Here is a 20,092-nt window from a genome sequence, read left to right on the forward strand (position 1 = left end):
CATTTGCAGATGACCTGGTTGTTACCCTAACACAGCCAATGGAATCAATAATCCAGATGAAAGACATTATACAAGACTATGTAAAGTTTCAGGTTTTAGACTGAACCAGAAAAAAACTAAGATGATAGTTAAAAATATGACACAAGATCGTAAATACGAGCTTGAAAGGAGGGCAGGTTTTGAGATTGTACCAAAGGTAAAATATCTAGGAGTTCAGGTTGCAGAATCAAATATGAAACTGTTTCAAAATAATTATGAGGTGTTGTGGCGAGAGGTGCAGAAAGATATGGAGACTTGGAAAAAACTGCAACTGTCTTTACTCGGAAGAATAGCAGCAGTTAAGATGAACATTTTGCCAAGATTTCTTTTTTTGTTTCAAATGATCCCGGTGCTTAAAAGTGATAAACAACTGAAAGTGTGGCAAAGTGGAGTGAATAAGTTTGTCTGGAACAAGAAAAAACCGAGAGTGAAATTGAAAATTATGCAAGATGTTCCAGAAAGGGGAGGTCTTAAACTTCCAAACCTACAATTATATTATGAAGCAGCAGCTTTGACTCAAGCAAGCGACTGGTTTGGAAGGAAAAAGACTGGAATATTGAATATAGAAAGTTTTGATCTTGAATTTGGATGGCATGCCTTCTTATTTTATGAGAACAAAGTGGATAAAGTATTTAAAAGCCATATACTTAGAGACTCTTTGATGAGGGTTTGGAAGAAGCACCGACTCAAATGGGATTACAAAATACCGCTATGGTTGGATCTTGGTCATATTATGTGGAATACAAATATAATGTCACTCGGGGGGGGTTTATATAAAGAGGTTCTTTTTACAGATGTGGGCAGATGGCAGTTGAAGACATTAGAGACACTGTTGGACGAAGGGATTAATTTAACTTGGTTACAATACAATCAACTTCAATTGAGATGGAAAGAGGACCAAAAAACTGGTATTATGTTGCATGAGGAAGAATTGGTTAGACATATAAAAGAGAAAGGTCCAATGCATATTAAAAGGCTTTATAATGTTTTGTTAGAAAGGGATTCAGAAACTGAATTGGTTAAAGATTGTATGATTAAGTGGGCACAAAATTTTGAAGAACCCGTGATGTTGGAAACATGGGAAAAAATTTGGGTTCAGAACGTTAAATTCACACAGTCGCAGAATTTGAGGGAAAATTTCTATAAAATGTTTTATAGATGGCATTTAGACCCCAAAAAATTGTCGTGTATGTACCCTAATGTTCAGCCAAAATGTTGGAGATGTGATTGTTTAGATGCTACATATTATCATGTTTGGTGGACTTGTAAGAAAGTTAAGGCTTTTTGGATAAAAATTTGGTGGGTTATGCAGAACGTTTTGAAGAAAAAAATTCAATTTTCTCCACAACTGTTTTTATTGGGTATAGTTAAGGGTTTTACATTGGGTGAAACAAAGTTGATATTGTACATGATAACTGCAGCGAGATTATTGATAGGTAAATACTGGAAAAATGAAGCTTTGCCCACTATCGAGGAATGGACTTTGAAGATGGCCAGTTTTGCAGAGATGGCGAAGATTTCAGCATATTTAAAAGAATGTTCACAAGAGACTTATGAATGGGAATGGAAAAAGTGGATAGATTATGTTCAGAACAAATATCAAACCAGGAAGTATCAAATAGCTTTTATTTGAAAATGGTATATTAAGATAGAAATATTTTAATGTAATGAGGATGAAAAACTATAAGGGGGAGGGAGGGGTTCAAGTTTTATACAAAGGGTTTTTTTTTTCTTGATCTGAGTATATTGTATGGAAGTCCGGGGTAGGGGAGGGCTAGGGAGGGCTAGGGAGGATGAGGTTGGGAAGTTCGGGTGGGTTGAGGGGGGGGGGAAAGGGGTGAAAATGTAAAACTTTTGCAATAAAAAATAAAAAAAACAATAGTTTTTAGGAACTGATTGTACGTACGTTGCAAATAACTTGCATATACCATTGAAAAATACCTCTGTCTTGTTTCAGCTAAAATATATGGGAGGGGGGGAAATGGGGAGGGGATTTCTTATTTTGATCATGTTAAGGTTTTTCTATTGTTTCTCTTTTTCTTCCCATTATGATTAGGACCTTTATTTACATGGATTTTAGGAAGAGCCCAATAACTCTGTGTACTTTATATTAGTACATAAAAATAGAACAATAAAATAACAGATGTATGTCCAGAAAAAATCCCCATAGAGTATAAAACAAAAATATGTTTGGTTCTATTGCTAAAATCAGTGCTATCATTTGCAAAATCTGCAAGTGTGGTAGACTCACACAAGGCATTTTTTCCAATCCATAAAATAGCAACCAAGCAACAGACTATACATAGGGTATACATAGTTAATTGCATGTTTTATTAGCGATTTAACTTTGCCTGTAGAAATTAGCTTCTCCCACTAGAAGAGACTGTGAAGTACAGGTAGGCCTTGACTTTCAACATTTGTTTAGTGACTATTTGAAGTTACACTGAAAAAAATTGAATTATGATTGTTTTTCACACTTAGACTGTTGCAGCATCCCCGTGGTCACATGATCACAATTCAGGGGCTTGACAACAGGCATGTGTTTATGACAGTTGCACTGCCGGGGTCATATGATCCCAATTTGCAACCTTCCCAGCTGGCTTCTGACAAGAAAAGTCAATGGGGGAAGCCAGATTTCCTTAACAATTTAAGATTAACTTAACAACTGCAATGATTCACTTCCTTGTGGCAAGAAAGGTCACAAAATGAGCCATAATTCACTTAACGTCTCATTTAGCAGTGGAAATTTCAAGCTCCATTGTGGTTGTTAGCTGAGGACTAACTATAATCTGTAACCATTCATGTGTAATAGCCAATTCAAGTGGATCTGTAATAACCATTAACTATACAAATAAAAAAAGCAATGTACCTAAGCCATGAAACTGGCCCTAATAATATGTATAACACAGCATTTCTTGTTCTTACATACTCAATATCCCAAAGGTGCTTTTTCAGGAGGCAACTGGACTTTCTTGTTTTTTCTTTTGAAGACGTTTCATTTTTCATCCAAGAAGCTTCTCCAGCTCTGAAGTTGCCTCCTGAAAAAGCACCTTTGGGACAACCATGACCTGGATGACTGAGAATCTCTACAGACTTTCAGCGTTCAATACTTCATGTATGAAAAAGTTGCTCCGGTATTTCAGTGTATTTCAGAAATTGCAAGGAATTTGTAATGCTGAAAATATAGAGAGAGTATATGGGTTTTGGAATTAAAACAGTGGCTGTTGTTCAACTAGTTATTACTAGTATATGAAATAGTATAGTCTAATGAAAATGGGGTGGGCTGAGGTTTTAAAAGTGAATCAGAGTAAAGGTTGTGTAGATTTTCTTGTCATAAGAACTCCTAATTCAGACATTATATTGTGTATAATTGGACTGCAACTCCTTCTCAATACTATTTTCTTCTCTTGGCAGCATGGGGTAACCTTGGAAATGTTTTGAAGAGCCAGAGTAAGATTTCAGAAGCTGAAAGCGCCTATAGAAATGCCTTGTATTACCGCAGTAACATGGCTGATATGCTTTATAATTTGTAAGTATATATGGCTTCTTTTTTTTATGTGTTTGTCTGTGAATAAAATCATTTATTAAGATTCAGTAAATGCAGATTATATTTAGCTATTTCTTTTCCTCTGTCTTTCATCTCCCCTCTTGCCTTTGGTTAGCTTTCATTAATCTTATTTCAAACTCCAACATAGACAGATTTCCTTCTGTTCTTCACATTTATCAGATCATCAGATATTTTGACTCTGCTTTGCAGTGAAATAGCAGCTAATTTCCCAGAAGATCTAGTGGGGTGCTGTATTTATGAATAGCCCTTTAGATTCATCCCAGCATCTTGCGGCAGATCCAGCTGACTAGAACTTACCAGCAGGCCCCAAGGCACTGCAGCAGTTGAGATTGCTATTTTATCAACTTCAATTGGTAAATCAATGGCAGCTTTTCTTTGTAACAAGGATTTGGAAACCAATTTCCACACTGTGGCAGTCTATTTAGACAGCTGCATTGTGGTGTACTTAGAAGCTTGCTTGAAAGTTACAATTAATGCTGATTTTCTGTATACAAAATGCAGAAATTCTTATGGCTCACACGAAAATAATTGCAAGCACAACTTAAAACATGGCTTGAGAAATATTTCTTCTCTCACAATAATATCTACTCTTAGTTACTCTTGGTAACATGCTTGGCAATTGATTAGGATCAGCCAGAATGATTACTTGCCCACCTCATTTTGTCCACCCAGAAAAAGCTATTGTAGAGAGAAACAGATGAAATATTCAATGGCATGCTTTGAACAATTGTTTTTTGCTAAAAAGCTCACCAGAATCTCAACCGAAACTCCAAAGATGGAGAAAGTTGTAAGAAGGTAACCTTAGCAAACATTTTCTCTGTTATTTTGATTTTTTTCCCCTTGAATTTCAGAAGCGTTGAGGCTCTGGGGAAGTAGATAGGATGTTCTGGAGCATAATGCTTTCTGTGGGGTTGAATTAGGGCCTGTTTAGTTGCTTTGGACTGCTAGAAATATGAGGAAAAATATATCTGGGAGATATTTAACCATTTCTTTAGAGAAGAGGTGCAACATTCTGTCTTTAAGACAAAGTGGTGCAGCCCTTCCTGAAAAGGATTTCCCTGGACCTAAACACGTTGGCCTGCTTCCAGCCTTTTTTGGGGGAAGGTTGTGGAAAGAATGGGAATTAGTTGTACAGTATCATAGATAAAATGGATTATTTGAAACCCTGTTTGTCAAGATTCAAGGATGTAAGCCATATTAAACACTTTGGTAAATCATCTGGGAGATGTACAGCTTTCCTGTATATTTTAGATCTCTTGGCAGCATTTGATACAATTGATCATTATATCCTTTTGGACTGTCTGCAAGAAATAAGCATGGATCTATTGATCTGTAATTGGTTTAATCCTTCTTGAGTGAGTAAATTTAGTTCATGATAGTGATAGAAGTTGAGTTGACTTTGTGTTATTCCTTGTAAGATATCATAGGATTCAACTATCTGGCTGCTGCTTTACAACATCTAAAGGAGACTGTTGGAAGTCACTTCTAACATCTCAGTGACTAATGCTTTGCAGGTGGAGGCCTTGGCTAAGGAAATTCTTTGCTACCTTTGTCTTGTATGCCTGTTGCAGCCTTATCTGGAGCAGGAGTTGACAATTCACATCTGCTTCATCATAAGGTTGAAAACTACTATAATTTAATTTACATGGGATGAATGTAACTTTGACTACTCAGGACCTGAAATTTTACAAAATGTATTGGTTTGCTGTTGATTTATACAGGAACATAATCCATGTTTCAGATATTTGTTTAGTTTTCAGTAGATGTTGGATACAATTCAAAATGCTGTAGAGCAAGGATCCCCAAACCCTGGGCCACAGCCCACTAATGGGCTTTGAGCCCTTCAGAACTGGGCCACAGAAATAGCAAGTGGGAAAGCATGCATGTGCATCCCCACTTGCGCAAGCAGCAGGCAAGCATGTTCCATTTGTATAAGCAGCGGGCATGTGTGTCTACCGCTTTCACTAATAGAACTGTGCATACTTGCCCATCGTGCATGTGGAACCATCTCCTCCCCCCAGCTGTTCTGCAAAGTCGGAAAGTTTGGGGAACTTTGCTGTAGAGCATTATCAGAGTTGTACAGTATTCGAACTGTGATAATTGGTGTATGTTTTTTCAGATGCTTCTGCATTTTGAAAAGATAATACTTTATATAATATTTACTTGCTATTGAATAAAGATCCTAACTTTTTGTTTATTCCAGCAATCAAGGCATTTGCAGTAGAACAGATGAAAAAGAAACTATTAGAATGTATGTGAAAAAGCAAACCATAATTTCAGGGACTCTTGTAAATAAAACCCAGTTCCTCTTTAGCTACAGTTAAATGGCTTAAGAAAGATAAAGGAATAGATAGCTTCTCTTCCTTTCTATTTGTTCAAGCCTTGGTTCCTTCTGTCCTCTACTTTCATTGGTAATCCTGCTTACATAATATTGCAGACATATAGACTAAATGGATTTTGAACAACTAAGTTGACACAATGGTTAGAATGCAGTATTGCAGGCAAATTCTGTCCACAGCCTGGAGTTCGATCCTGATGGGGCTCCGGCCTTTCATCTTTCCGAGATCACTAAAAAGAGGACCAAGCCGCCCTGAGTCTTCGGAGAGGGGCGGCATACAAATTGAATTAATAATTAATTAATAAATAAATAAGATTGTTGAGGGCAATATGCTGGCTCTGTAAATTGCTTAAAGAGGATTATAAAACATGGTGGAGTGGTATATAAATCTAAGTGCTATTGCTATTTCCTTCTAGCCTTCGATTGAATGTTTTAGGGACTGAACCATATAATTTAAATTTTCATTTCAATTTAAATGTCATTTGTGTAAATACCCTCATTCCTGTTCTCTCTTCATTTAGAGGAGTAGTAACTGGGAAGAGGTTGTTTCTTGAATCATTGTTAAGGTTCAGAAGGAGGACTATTGTTAAATATTAAAACCCAGGATCAGCAGAGGAATACATGTTTATTGGGAGTCTTCCTAAAATTGATTTATATTTTCTCTTGTCTTCCACAATAATTTTGGCTTGTAAGGAGAAAAAATAAAGATATCAAATATCTGTAGCAAAGGCATTCAGAATATCAATAGTTAAACTCAAGGGTCTGGAAGCAGTTCAAAAGGTCAAGTTAAAAAGATATAAATTTTTACCCCTTTCAATCTCAGATCTGCAAATTATGAACTTTAGGCAATATAGATTCATCTTTATTTCTCTAGATAGAGATGGACATTCAAAATGCAGTTGCAGTTAATAATTAGTTTTTTTGGTTTTTGAATTACATCAATGCGAATCTTCTGTCTAGTACCAATTTTGGATGGCTTAATCCAATATAAATTCCCCTTCCCGAGCCTTTTTTGGAATATACATGCATAAGAATTTTAATTAATTGAATTGTTTGTACAATAAATTAAATGCAACTTCTGTCACTATTGCAGTATGTTGATTTGAACACTGTGGAATTATTGAGTAACTGATCATTTTTTATCATTTCCTATGTTAAAGAAGAAATATAATTTTCTTTTGCCACCCTCTAGAAATAATAGCAACATCTACTGACATCTCAATTTGGAGCAGCAACAATTTCAGCTTCAGTACACCTAAATTATTAAAATGGATTACCAAATTTTAGGAGATTAAAATAACACAATTAGTTTTTATAATGCTTGTTGCTAAAAAACTCAATTCAATATGTAAATTGTGAAGACTGAATGGAATATAGAACTGGAGATTCCCATTAAAAAAAAAAAAGAACAGGAGACTGCTTTTATGTCTACATCAAAAATTTAAATAGATCTTATACTATAGCTTGTTCAATAAAAATAATAGTTATAATCCATCACATTTGTTTAGAAAAGAAATGAATAATTCATAGTGCTGTTGGAGATTCAGAAAGTGAGAACTGCATATTTTTACAATGCCATATAAATATGATGGTCTAGGAAGTCATACATATATTAATTGGGATAGGTTTTAATATTTTTCTAGCCAACTTCTTTTGATTTACATACCAACTACTTGGGATTCCACAGCTGGACAGCAGAAATTCTCTGTTTCATTCTTACTGCAAAGAGACTTATTATTCCACACCGGAAAGATAAATTTACAATTCCAATTACTTAATGACTGAAGACCTGATGTTGCTTGAAATCTCTGAACAAGGTGCTTATTGATGTAGACTTTGTAGAGATAATTATTATCAGACATGGTCATCGCTTTATTAAAATGTTTGTGTAAAACTCTACATGCACCCCCCCCCCGAAAGAAGAATATTTTATCTATTAATTATTTTATCTAGGGATTTTAAGCTGTTGTATGAAGTTTATGTTTAGACATAGAGATTGCTGTATTCATACCTCAATAATCTTTGTTTTAAATTTCACACAACCTGAAAACTGTGACAGTCAGATTTACAACAACCAAGTTGTAATTCAGTGTTTTATGGTAGTCATATAGCAAACATCAGTTTATGATTCGAATTAAATCAGAACCTATATTTAATTAAATTGGCTGTATTGTAGGTCATAAAAATTGTCTTTCTGCAGATACAAAAGGGTTGTGCTAATAAGACAAGATATAATCATCCAAGCAGGACTTGTGTAGCAGAGATTATATTGCAGCTATCCCAACAGCAATTTTGGGCACTATAGTTGCATTCATATACATGAGAGAAGATAATTAAAGAGATTGACAGTATCTTCTTGCAAACTAATTAGCAGCAGCATCAAAGTTAGCTACAATGAGTATCTGTTGTGCATATAGGAATGCTTAGATTGAGCATATAAATACATGTTTATATCCTTAAGAACACATACATATGCATATGTATGTGTACCCATGGAAGAAAGGGAGGGAGGGAGGGAAGGAAGGAAGGAAGGAAGGAAGGAAGGAAGGAAGGAAGGAAAGGAAGGAAGGAAACACACACACAGAAGTTGTCTACTGGTTTTGCTTTCAAATCAGAAAAGAAATAGGATATGGAAGATAAATATTTTACTTTCTAAAGATATTGCTCTTCCATCTCCTCCCCATTTTTCTGATTGAAAACATGTAGGTTATGGGCATCACATTGTTCTAATAAAGTTTACTAAACAATATTAAATAAATATTTAATTATTTACTAGAATTCAATATTCATTCTTGCATCTGCTTTTCATTTTGCATCTATACAGATTTTAAATAGCCGGTAAAAGAGCTCTAAAAATACTTGCATTCTGGAAAAGAAGGGAAAAATAAAATTGAATTGCTACACTGGCTGCCAATATTAAAATTGCTAATAAAAGCAAAATGTTCATTCTGAGGTCTGCTAATAAAGAGAATAGAACATTAAAATCTTGTAGAATAAACATGATATAATACAATGCATTATACTGAATATTTCAAAACTTAACTCTTTCAATATGAGAAAACAGTTTATCTAACATTCTTAGCAATACAGCCTTTCAATGGGAAGCAAATTTTTAAAGAGAATATGTTATCAAAGAATAATTCTAAAAACATATTATAGAACAAATGAAAAATAATTTGTGCTTACTTCAGTATCCTAATTTGGATATGATTTTGAATCTGAAATAAGCTGCCGCTACTTTTTCATCCCTTAATAGCATATTAATTGGATTGCCTGCCAGAATTAACAAATAATAGCATTTTAACAACATAAAACATGCCAATCTCTTCCAGTAGTAACAGCCTTTGCACAATAGAATTCAGAATTTTTGCAGAATTTCATCAATGGGCTTGGTCCTATTATGAATCATACAAGCTACCTGTCACAGCTAGCAAATTGAACATTTCAGTGGAACACCCTGCACTATTGCCAGAATCTATCTACTCCACATCAATCATATTAGTAGACAGTCCACATAACCTGTTGTTGAAAACCTCAAGCTCCTGCCAAAAATCAGCTGGCTCTCTAGATGCCCCAGAGCTTAATTGTAGTGCTAAAAATTGGAGTACTTCTTATAGCGTTTGGCTCTAGCACATTGTCAGTTGAGCTAGGAAACCTGATTGATAGCTCAGATTATCATCAGTATAAAATACAAGAACAATCAGCAGAGTAAAGACTTGCTGGGCTACACAACATTCAATTAGGACAGTAGCTGATATAAGCAGCAATTTATCACGTACAGTAGAAGTCTGAATCACATATGGTGAAAGTCCTTTGTATAACTTTACCCAATGTTTAGCCAACCTAGTTTTGTGAAATTAATGAGATTTGGATCTAGGTTTAGTGGAAATATCATAGTCTTGGGTAGATTCCTCTGGAGGAGAAAGCAAAGCAAAATGCATCATGACTGCTGGTGGATCATGTATTTGCCCCCAGGGCAGGCTCATACCTGAATATTTGGGGTATTTCTAGAGCAGAGTTTAATCTACAGGTATTTTGCCTGCTGGAATTTGTGCATTTTAGAATGAGATTGGAATTTAAGGCTACATCTTGAGGAGATTGAAGTATTTAAGAAAATATTTAAGAAAGTTAAAGATGGTAGAGGACAGGAAGGCCTGGAAGAACGTTGCCCATAGGGGTTGCAATGGGTTGGACACAACTTCGCAACTAACAACAACAAAAAATGTAATGTAATTTCTATCTCTGTATATAGGTACTGTTTTCTCTGTGAATGGGTGTACAAATTATTACACATATGCACAGTGATCAGAGTTCAATCTTCAGTTTATCAATTTGATATTTTGGCTGCAAAAATGTGATCCTTTTAATTCTGTTTGTGAAAAACAAGTGTTGCAGATCTTTATCACCCTTCTTCCCTGCCCCCCGCCCCCAAATTACAACAGTCAGTTTGTTGTCACTATTAATTCATTTTCTATCTTTCATCCAGCCAAAGTTTTCTGCCTTTATTACTGACTTTGGCTTTCACTGAGTCTTAACCCTGAACCATTCTATTAACTTATCATTAGAGAAGGCAGCAGTTCTAATTTCCTCTATTATTATTATTTGGATTACTATGATTAACAGATTGACTGCCCATAATTCTAATATACAGAACTTGGAAGTACCATCATGTGCAAAGACAGAATATAGTCTCTCATAAGACAAATTATTCCTATGGCTAGGGTCAGAGGCTATAGCTATAGCTTATTTCTGCAGTATGCATCAGCGAATGAGCAAAATGGTAGAAAGTTGTCCATTCCCTGTTGTGAAGCCTTTTGAACTTTAATATTTCTGCATAAATATGACCTAAAACATGTTCTGTTCTCCACATAAATCCTAAAATTTATCACCATCCCATTAATTAAAAAAACCTGACTCTAATGTCCTCACCAAATGAACGATAATCCCTGAGACTCACATGCACAAGTATGTAGCTTTGGATCATTTTCCTTGATAAATAAATGAACCAATATAATGTTTTGGATACATTGGGTTTATTGAGTTCTGTTTTTCCAGCTTTAGGACTTGTGCAGTAAACAGATGACATTTTAGGTCATATTTGTGCAGGAATATTAAGCACCATTGTATGATATATAATTGTGGGTCACATTTTTAATGAGCTGCCAGTTGACCCTCAAGGCAAATGGTTACAATAAATAAAGCCTATGGCTTCATCACCTTAACTAAATCATTTTTTATCTCAACGTTGTTAGTGTATATTTATTTGGGGGGATTTCCTTAAAGAAAATGATAAATGACATCAGTTACATCTTGATTTTTGACCTAAAATATTAGTTTCTTTTAGCATTTGGTGGATGTTATACAATTAAGGAGATTAGGATTTGGGCTGCAGAAGAAAATATATTGAAAAGTAAATGGATTTATAATTGATAACTTGATCAGTTGGGTCAATGTTATTTTACATAACTTCGCAATTTACATGAAAGAATACTACACAAAACTGAAAATACAAAGGCTAAACTTTGTCTAGTAAACTAGTGGTGTTGTAACGACCTGTTTATAATATGTCTGGAGCAAAATGTCACAATATGCTAATACACAATATGTATTTTATTTGTCTTCATAAAAATGAATTATCTAACAAGATAAGATGAACCAAGGTTATTTCACAAAGGCAGCAACATCTCAGATGAGCCCCAACGGAGATGCACCCTAATTCCACCCTAATTCCATAATTCCTAGGAGAACATTAAGACTCAAATGGAGGGCAAACATTATAGATTTTAGAAATTTTGATTGGATTGATTTGATTGATTTAAGAGGTGTCCTTGTAGATACCCAGCTGGGTACTATATGGCATCAGACCCAGAACTCTGGCTTTAAATAACTTAATTGCTGCTGAGATGTGGTTGTGGCCATGTTGACTTGCATATTTGAAAATTGCAAGGGATACTCTTTGCGCTCTTACATTAAGTTCACTCATTTGATCAGTCCGGTAATTGGAAGACAGAAAATAAACACATAGATATTTGAAAGTTTAAGTTGCTTAATAAGTTGTCTATTGATCTTTCAGATTACTGCAAACTTAAAGAACTTTCTTGAAAGTACTAAAACATTGTTATAGAATAATTATTTTCAAGGAGTTCCCTGGAGCAATAGAATGACACATGAGTTACAGATATAATTATTTTCCAGGAGTTCCCTGGAGCAATAGAATGATATGGTACATACCCATATGAGTTACAGACATAGTAGACACATCATCAGCATATAGGACAGTGGCGAACCTTTTGAACACTGAGTGCCCAAACTGTTTGTGTGCATATGCCCAAACTGAAAGGTCTGTGTATGCACACACGGGAACATGTGCACGTGCAAACATGCGCCCAAACATGCACAGATGTGTGCATGCGCATGCGCGCGGGCATGCACACATGCACAGCAGAGACCCAAAGACCAGCAGGCTGGCGGGAGGCGGGTCATCCCAACACCGGCAGCGCAGCAAGAGGTAAGAACTTTTTCTTTTGTGAGCTTCTGTTTTGTGATTTGCAGGGAAACAGAAGCTCACAAAAGAAACGCCATGGAGATCTGATCTGGGGCAACGGCGCACGTGCCACAGAGGGGGCTCTGCATGCCACCTCTGGCAGGGGTGACATAGGTTCGCCATCACAGATATAGAAGAAGAGGGATAGCCGAAATAAAGCAGAATATTTGGGACTATGACTTCCAGTCTGATAAAACTAATCAGTGCTATCTCCCGGCCTTTTGGGATTATTCCTAGTGGGGGGGGGTTATTTAAAATTTCACATGCCCCACACAGTATATTTTTCAACCTGGCTGGCGTTGATATCTTACTGTTCAGTTGACAACAGCATACATTATCCTTTATGAAAATCTCATCTGAATAATAAAATGCATTATAGGCAGCCCTCAATTTACAACTACAACTGGGACTAGAACTTCCATTGCTAAGTGAAGTGGTTGCTAAATGAGTCATACCTCCTTTTATGACCTTTTTATCACAATCACTACAGTTATTAAAGTGAATTGTGTCATTTAGTGAATCCAACTTCTGTTCTTGATTTTGCTTGTGAGAAACTGGCTGGGAAAATTGCAAATGGCAATCCTGTGACCCAGGGATACTGTAACTGATGTAAATACATGTCAGTTGCCAAGCTCTTGAATTTTGAACATATGACTGAAGAGATGCTGCAGATGTTGTATTTGCAAGAACTAGTCACAAGCAACTTTTTTTTAGCATCAGCGTAACTTTGAATGAGCACTAAATGAATGGTTATAAATTGAGAACTACCTCTGGTTTATACATTGTATATACTTTATACACAATGGTGAACAGATTTTATATTACTTACTGTTAGAAAACCTGGTTCCTTGTCTGACTATGGGATGACCAGTCTTCTTTGAAGTTCTCTCCAAGAACATTGCAACATTATAGTAATACTGTAGCTGTGACTTAATGGAAGCCGTTTGATGCCCTCTTCCTATTAGTGATTGCTTCAGCCTGATCTTACACTTTTCTTTTTTAAAATAAATGTGTATTGTATCTGCCTTATTTGATGTATCTTTAATTACTGCTCTTGGAATGTAAATAGATTTCAAACAAAGAAATAGTATGTAAACCATTTTTACTTACTTAAATCAGTAAACATTTTCCTTGTTAAAAGAAATATTTCGGATACATCTTTTTCTCTTTTCTTTCCTTTCCTTTTTTTCTTTTCAAACCATTCTGGTTCTTTCCTTAATATAGTACTTTAAAAGTAGATATTTACTACTAATTCCTAGTATTAACTTTTATTTTGAAAATTGGTAGCTTCAGATTTTATACCAAGAATTATAACCCTTTAAAGAGATTTCAAAGCACTAGCTGGAATAATATTTTTGGAAAATTAGTTATTTATATGAATGTTTGCTCCTTTCACCAAGCTCATAAAGGGTGACAACAATTCTTATCTATTCCATTCTATATCATATGCATATTGTGGCAGTTTTTCTTCTCTAAGTGACGAGGCAGCCATTTTAATAAAATATAGTGAACTTTGTATAATTCCTTTTTTCACTTGACAAAAGAAGAACTCTTTCTCGATCCTTTTCAAGGAAGTGGAATTCTACAATAGCATAATTTGACTACTTTTGGAGAACAAAAATGATTCTTGCTCATTTTTCTTTCTTTCAAAATGATCTTTCTTTTTTTTAAAAAAAATTATATGGCAAAATTATATGGCAATCTTTCTTTCTTTCTCAGGTACATTGTAAATATGTTTCTTGATATTTCATTTTTCATAATTTTATTCTCAGCAATTATCTTCTTGTCTTCTCCTTTTCTCTGCTAAATGCAGGGGATTATTATTACAGGAGAACAACAGGTTTTCAGAAGCACTGCATTATTATAAATTGGCTATAGGAAGCAGACCTACTTTAGCCTGTAAGTAAAGTTGCATGCTTGTTATATTTAAAATACATTGTTCCTTCTCATTTGTGTTGTGTTATAAATAAAACTATTAAAAAGAAAATCTGTAAGTTTTAATTCTGTTAAATGTGAGCAGATGTTTTTGCATGGTTCCAATATATTTGATAACACCTGGGCCATCATTACTGTAATGTAAAGATGCTGTACTATAGTAAAATAGTTGATCTTGAATGTTATTCATACTATTTATTGTTAGGCAAATATGTGTTGCCAGAGTAACATGTTTAATTTTGATTTGAGATGAAAGAAACTGAAATATGCTCAAATTTCTGTTATTTCTGCTGTTTCTGCTATTTTTTTTGGGGGGGGGGGTACTTAAAAGGTCCTTAAAAGGACCGTGGGATTGTGTGTGAAGCCAGGAGATCCTCGCGGATATCTGGCTACCAGTCCATCTGTTACTCATTTAGTACCACCCAGGAAGCATGGGTGGCTTAAGGATTGCCACACACGCGAGTAACTTTGCCTCCTATCCAGGAGATTTTAGGGACTTCCTCTGCGTAACAACGACAGCTACTGATTGGATCTCCAAACTCAACATTAAACTCTGAAATGTTATTTCTGTCTCCCTCTTAGGTTTTCTTACTGCTTTTTAAAAATTGTTTTAATTGTTTTAACCTGTAAAATGAAGTGTTTAATATTGTGCGTGACCAGCCATATGCTAAATAAATAAATACAGCTACATTTCCCTTTCCTTTTTTCAGCTGCTTATTTAAATACTGGTATCATCTTAATGAATCAAGGCAAAGCTGAGGAAGCCAAGAAGACATTTTTGAAGTGTTCAGAGATTCCTGATGAAAACTTAAAAGATCCTCATGCTCATAAGAGTTCTGTTACCAGCTGCCTTTATAACCTGGGGAAACTTTATCATGAACAAGGACAGTATGAGGTAAAATTTTACAGCAACATAGGAGCCATCTATAATCTTAATATAATTGTGATTTTGTTTTTTGTTTTTTAAAAAAGCCTCCACTTCTATACTAGAATTAACTCTTGGCTGTCTGGGAATTGAGTGGCATATAAATTGGATAAATTATTATGGTTCCTCATATAGTCAGCCAGATATTTAGACTGAATTTTAGTTTGACTGAATTAAAAATCCACTTATCAATTCCTTCCCAAGGACCTGCAATAGGCAGATGTTATTGTTTGATAGTGTTAAAGGTATCATCTCAGGATGTAAGCGGCTCCAATTAAAGCTGTCTTTTGCAATTGATTCATAGTGATTTTGTCAATGCCAATACTGTTCAAGTAGTGCTTCAGATATTTTGGGATTGTAACCAAGGTACCTAGAATTATTGGTAGTACTAAAGATTGCATCATAGTGTCAAATACAGTATCTACATCTTATATTTTAGACCATAAAGGAAGCATGAGTTCTGACAAGCTTTTCCCAATACATTTACAATCTAACAATTTATAACTTTTTCTAGGTTATTACTCAATATGATGACTGATAAAATGGAAGACTAGTGAGATGGTAGCAGCTATACTTTATCAACTAGTTTACTGGAAAAACAGTATATGGTGCAATAGTAATTCATTCATTTAGCAAATGATCCTTTTGCAAATGATATACTGTATGAACATAAAAATAATAGTATTTCATGATACGGTTTAATGAACTTTTTTTCCCCTTGTGAAACAAAAAAAAAAGTTCCTCTGTATTTAGGGTATAATACCAACATCACGAAGCCACCAGAGTCATCTATGTGAGATGGGCAGTTGTATAAATCAAATCGCTCAGTCCATCATTCTTACAGTAGAAACATACAATCAGAATAAGTGTAAATTTATATACTTGTGGGATACGGACAAAGTGTACAATTTGACAGCTTCAAGTGATGTATAGCTTCATTTTAAGAATAGGTAATGATCAAAAACCACAATAGTTTGACATGACATACAGTATATGTGTTTTCTTTTAAACCTAGAAGGCTTTTAAACCTTAAACCTAAAATATGACCAGTATTACTTTATGCAAAGCAGTAACAGTATTATTATTGGCAGGTGGAAATGTATCATTGTGATTATTACAGTTTAATAGCATCAGATGTGTTTTAGGAAATTCTAAGTTATTTTCTTTTCCCATCCTTAAATGGGCAAGTCTGAATATTGAAAATTGCTCTGTTTTACATTGAAAAGATTCATCTCAACTGTATAATTTTTATATAGATTGAAATTAATCCATGTTAATCTCCTGTAACAAAAACTGCAGAGTTTGGTACCACCTTAGAGACTAATTCAGTTTTTATGCATATGTTTATACAGAAATCAATTTGTCATGAGATTCATCATTATACATTTTATTAAATGCCTATTTCCTGTTACAATTAACAAAGGCAGCTTCAATTTTACATTATTTTATATTACGCTTATGCTTCTGAATTTGATGTTGTTGTAATGATATGTTTCTCAACACTTTGTCATAGGATGCCCTTATAGTTTACAAAGAGGCGATACAGAAAATGCCAAGACAGTTTGCACCACAGAGTTTATATAATATGATGGGTGAGTCTAAGCAAACATCTAAAAATATTTGTATTAATTTTCTTTCAGAGGACATATTTTTGTATTTCTGCCAATATTGGGCAGTAACCAAAGTATTTCATCTATGATATGTTTTTGGCTCTGATCAAATCTTCAAGCTTTACATTTGTAGCTTACCCCATATCACCATAGACAGCATTCAAATGTATAAATGAGAACAATTAATGAATAAAAAAATCTGTGTAGCTTTGTATTCATAAAGTGCTGTGAACAAGGCAAAACAAATTTAAAATAATACATGATTATCTAAATATAATAATCCAATAATAATATAATAATAATTTAGATAAATAATTATCTAAATTATATAATCCATATAATAATATCTAAAACAGATTTTAGATAATCTGTTATCTAAAAACAGATAAGGTTTGTCACCAAGAAATTGTTTCTTAGTCACAATATGGGAACTAGGAATTGCTTTTAAGAACTAATTTATAGCTGATTAAAGACTTACTAGTTCACATAGGCTAAAAGATATCTTCTACGACTTGGTGCTATAACTGCAATAATTCCAAACTCACACAGACAAAGAGAATCACAGTAACCAAGGTTTAAATGTGGCATCTTCTCTCTTGCTCTGTCTCTCTGTCTCTCTCTCCCCCTCCCTCCCAGTTCACTTTATCCAAATAACTGTACAAATAATCTATCATGTTGAAAATATTCATTTAAATTTTAAATGGATTAATGGGTTTTTTAAAACATTGCTTTCTCCTTGAATTATTGTAATTGCTATAAGAATCACAAGAATCATAAGAAGATTTTGTGACATATAAGCATATAAACAAATTTTATTGGACAGCCACTTAGGCACCAAGCCAAACTTCCTGTTTAATGCAAAAATAAATTTTTATTCCTTTTTTTGCTAGCTAGAAACTTTTTGCTCATCAGTAAGTTTTATGTACCGATTGATTATGTCCACATACTTTGGCTGTCTCACACCTTGTTCCCCACAAAATGGTTAGGGTTATCAATCAGTAGCTGACAGTTACTCCAGTAGACAATATATGTACCCACGCTGGAATTCCAACAAGGATATCACATTAGTCAATTTTGCCTGTGGTGGGCAAAGCCTCCGGGATAGGTTTTTACACTAGCAAGTGTAAGGACAAAAAAAGAACAAGATCCCCAAAATCCTATTAAAGTTTCCTGGATTCTTTAGTTTATCCTTAAATATATCCAACAAAGGAAAGACCATGCCTCTGAGCAACTGGTTTCGCCTTCATACTGCTCTTATTGTTAAGGGTTTTTTTTTTAACATTTAAATTGAATTCACTTACCTGCATCTTAAAGGCATTATTTCTTGTCCAATACCTAGTGAAGTTGTTCCATGAATTTAAATTAAAAATGGTTGTCCTTATGCCTTTTTTTTTCAAAGATGTAAGCTTTAATGGGTATAGATCTAGAGATCCATATCAGTTCCCATCAATTGAATGTTAAGACCCATCATCATAATTTTCTTCACTATCATCTGATGGGCAACTTCCCTAAAACCCATGCGTAATAGTAACCTTCTGAGTTTTGTAAATTTAGTGATTAAAAAAGTTGTGTACCATGGTTACACCAAATAAAAATTTTGTTACAAAGAATCACATCTCGAAACCTATATTGTTCTGATGTATGTAAAGTATGATCTGATGTAAAGTATGGTAAAGTGGGCATCATATTATAACCTATATGTACTTGCTAAAATAATTTTCTGGATTAAATTTAATTATTAATCTTAACAATTTATAAGTTGGGCAACATTGAATAAAATTTATTTCAGGGCATCCTTGGTTACTTTTAAAATATAAAATTCTCCTTTGTAAAAGTTCAAATTTCCAACTCTTCTTCTCAACCACAACTGCTCAAAAATAATTTGATATGCTGTCATTCTTTTTCATTAATATATCCAATAATTGAAATAATTTCTCACTAAAAGAGGTTGAAACTATTGAACAGATGAATAAAAACCCTATGGTACAAAGGAGAAAAATAAATTCTGACTACTAGTCATCTTGCTTCTGTTTTTTTAGAGACCTGCAAACTTCTTTCATAAAGAAAATGCCAAAATTAGTTATCAGCATAATATTCATCTAAATTATATTGTTAATAAAAATTAAACTTCATGAGTTTTCCTCGAGTCAAAGCATGATATAACTGGATAGACTGAAAGACCATAAAGAATTGTATAAACTGACTGGTTTTTTTGTTTGTATGGGTTTTTTTTTTAGTGCAGCAATTGCTGATTAGGAAGTTACCATCTATTTTTTTTCCTTGATTCATGATGATTTACTCAAGACTTGGTTTTCCTGGAAAACTCTATTCAAGGAAGCTTATACAAGAAATGTTCTTCACACAGAGATCATCTGGTTTAGACTTGGTTTTTGTCTTATGAGAAAACTAATTAAGCACAAAGTAATAGAATAATGGCAGTATATCTGCATTAAGTACAATAAATAAAATAAATAAATCTTTTAATGTAGGTTTTATCTATTACTAATTGGAGACATTTCAGCTATTAATCATATTTGGAAACAGTGGGAATTCTTTCATATTGATTCTTCTAGATATTGTAGGCATTTTTATAGGATGAAGTGTGAAATTTTAAACATGTGAATGTTCATCTAATTTAACACAGCTGTTTTGTGGTAGTTTTGCTTCTGACAGCTAGAGCAAGCCAGACTGATTCAGTCTCCCAGAAATTATAAGACTCTCTTGACTCATGTTATCACTAATGCAATTTCCATCCATATTAAGCTTTTTGGAAAAGTATTCTGAACATTGGACTTCATTATATTCCTGTTGTTATCCAGTCTTATGTTTGAATTTTCTTTAAACATAAAATTAAAGAAGTCAGTCATAAATTCTGGAAGTTGACTCAAGATTTTTAAGAGATATTCATGTGAGATATTGATATATTAATAGTAATATCATATATATATATGATATTTGTTTTCTCAGGTTTTCGCGGGTGTTTGTATGTAGGTCTTTGGTTATTCGGGTCTTCTCCCACGTAAAATTGGAAGTGTCTTGGCGACGTTTTATCCTTTTATCCTTGGCGACGTTTCGACGAAGTCTCATTCGTCATCTTCAGGCTGGTGTTCTCGGCTTGCTCCTGGAAGCACGA

General features: G+C 34.2%; 1 protein-coding gene across 1 annotated transcript in view; it reads left to right on the forward strand.

Moving 5' to 3' along the window:
- Positions 1–20,092, forward strand: part of TMTC2 (transmembrane O-mannosyltransferase targeting cadherins 2) — a 229,075-nt gene that overhangs the window by 165,182 nt on the left and 43,801 nt on the right. The window contains exons 4-7 of the mRNA XM_070947425.1: positions 3,454–3,568; positions 14,303–14,388; positions 15,135–15,319; positions 16,863–16,941. Of these exons, the coding sequence (XP_070803526.1) occupies positions 3,454–3,568; positions 14,303–14,388; positions 15,135–15,319; positions 16,863–16,941 (465 nt within the window). The remainder of the gene's footprint in view (positions 1–3,453; positions 3,569–14,302; positions 14,389–15,134; positions 15,320–16,862; positions 16,942–20,092) is intronic.

The sequence above is a fragment of the Pituophis catenifer genome, unplaced genomic scaffold (assembly GCF_029215685.1).
Source record: "Pituophis catenifer annectens isolate HBS135680 unplaced genomic scaffold, rPitCat1.0.hap2 SCAF_7, whole genome shotgun sequence".
Taxonomy (NCBI): domain Eukaryota; kingdom Metazoa; phylum Chordata; class Lepidosauria; order Squamata; family Colubridae; genus Pituophis; species Pituophis catenifer.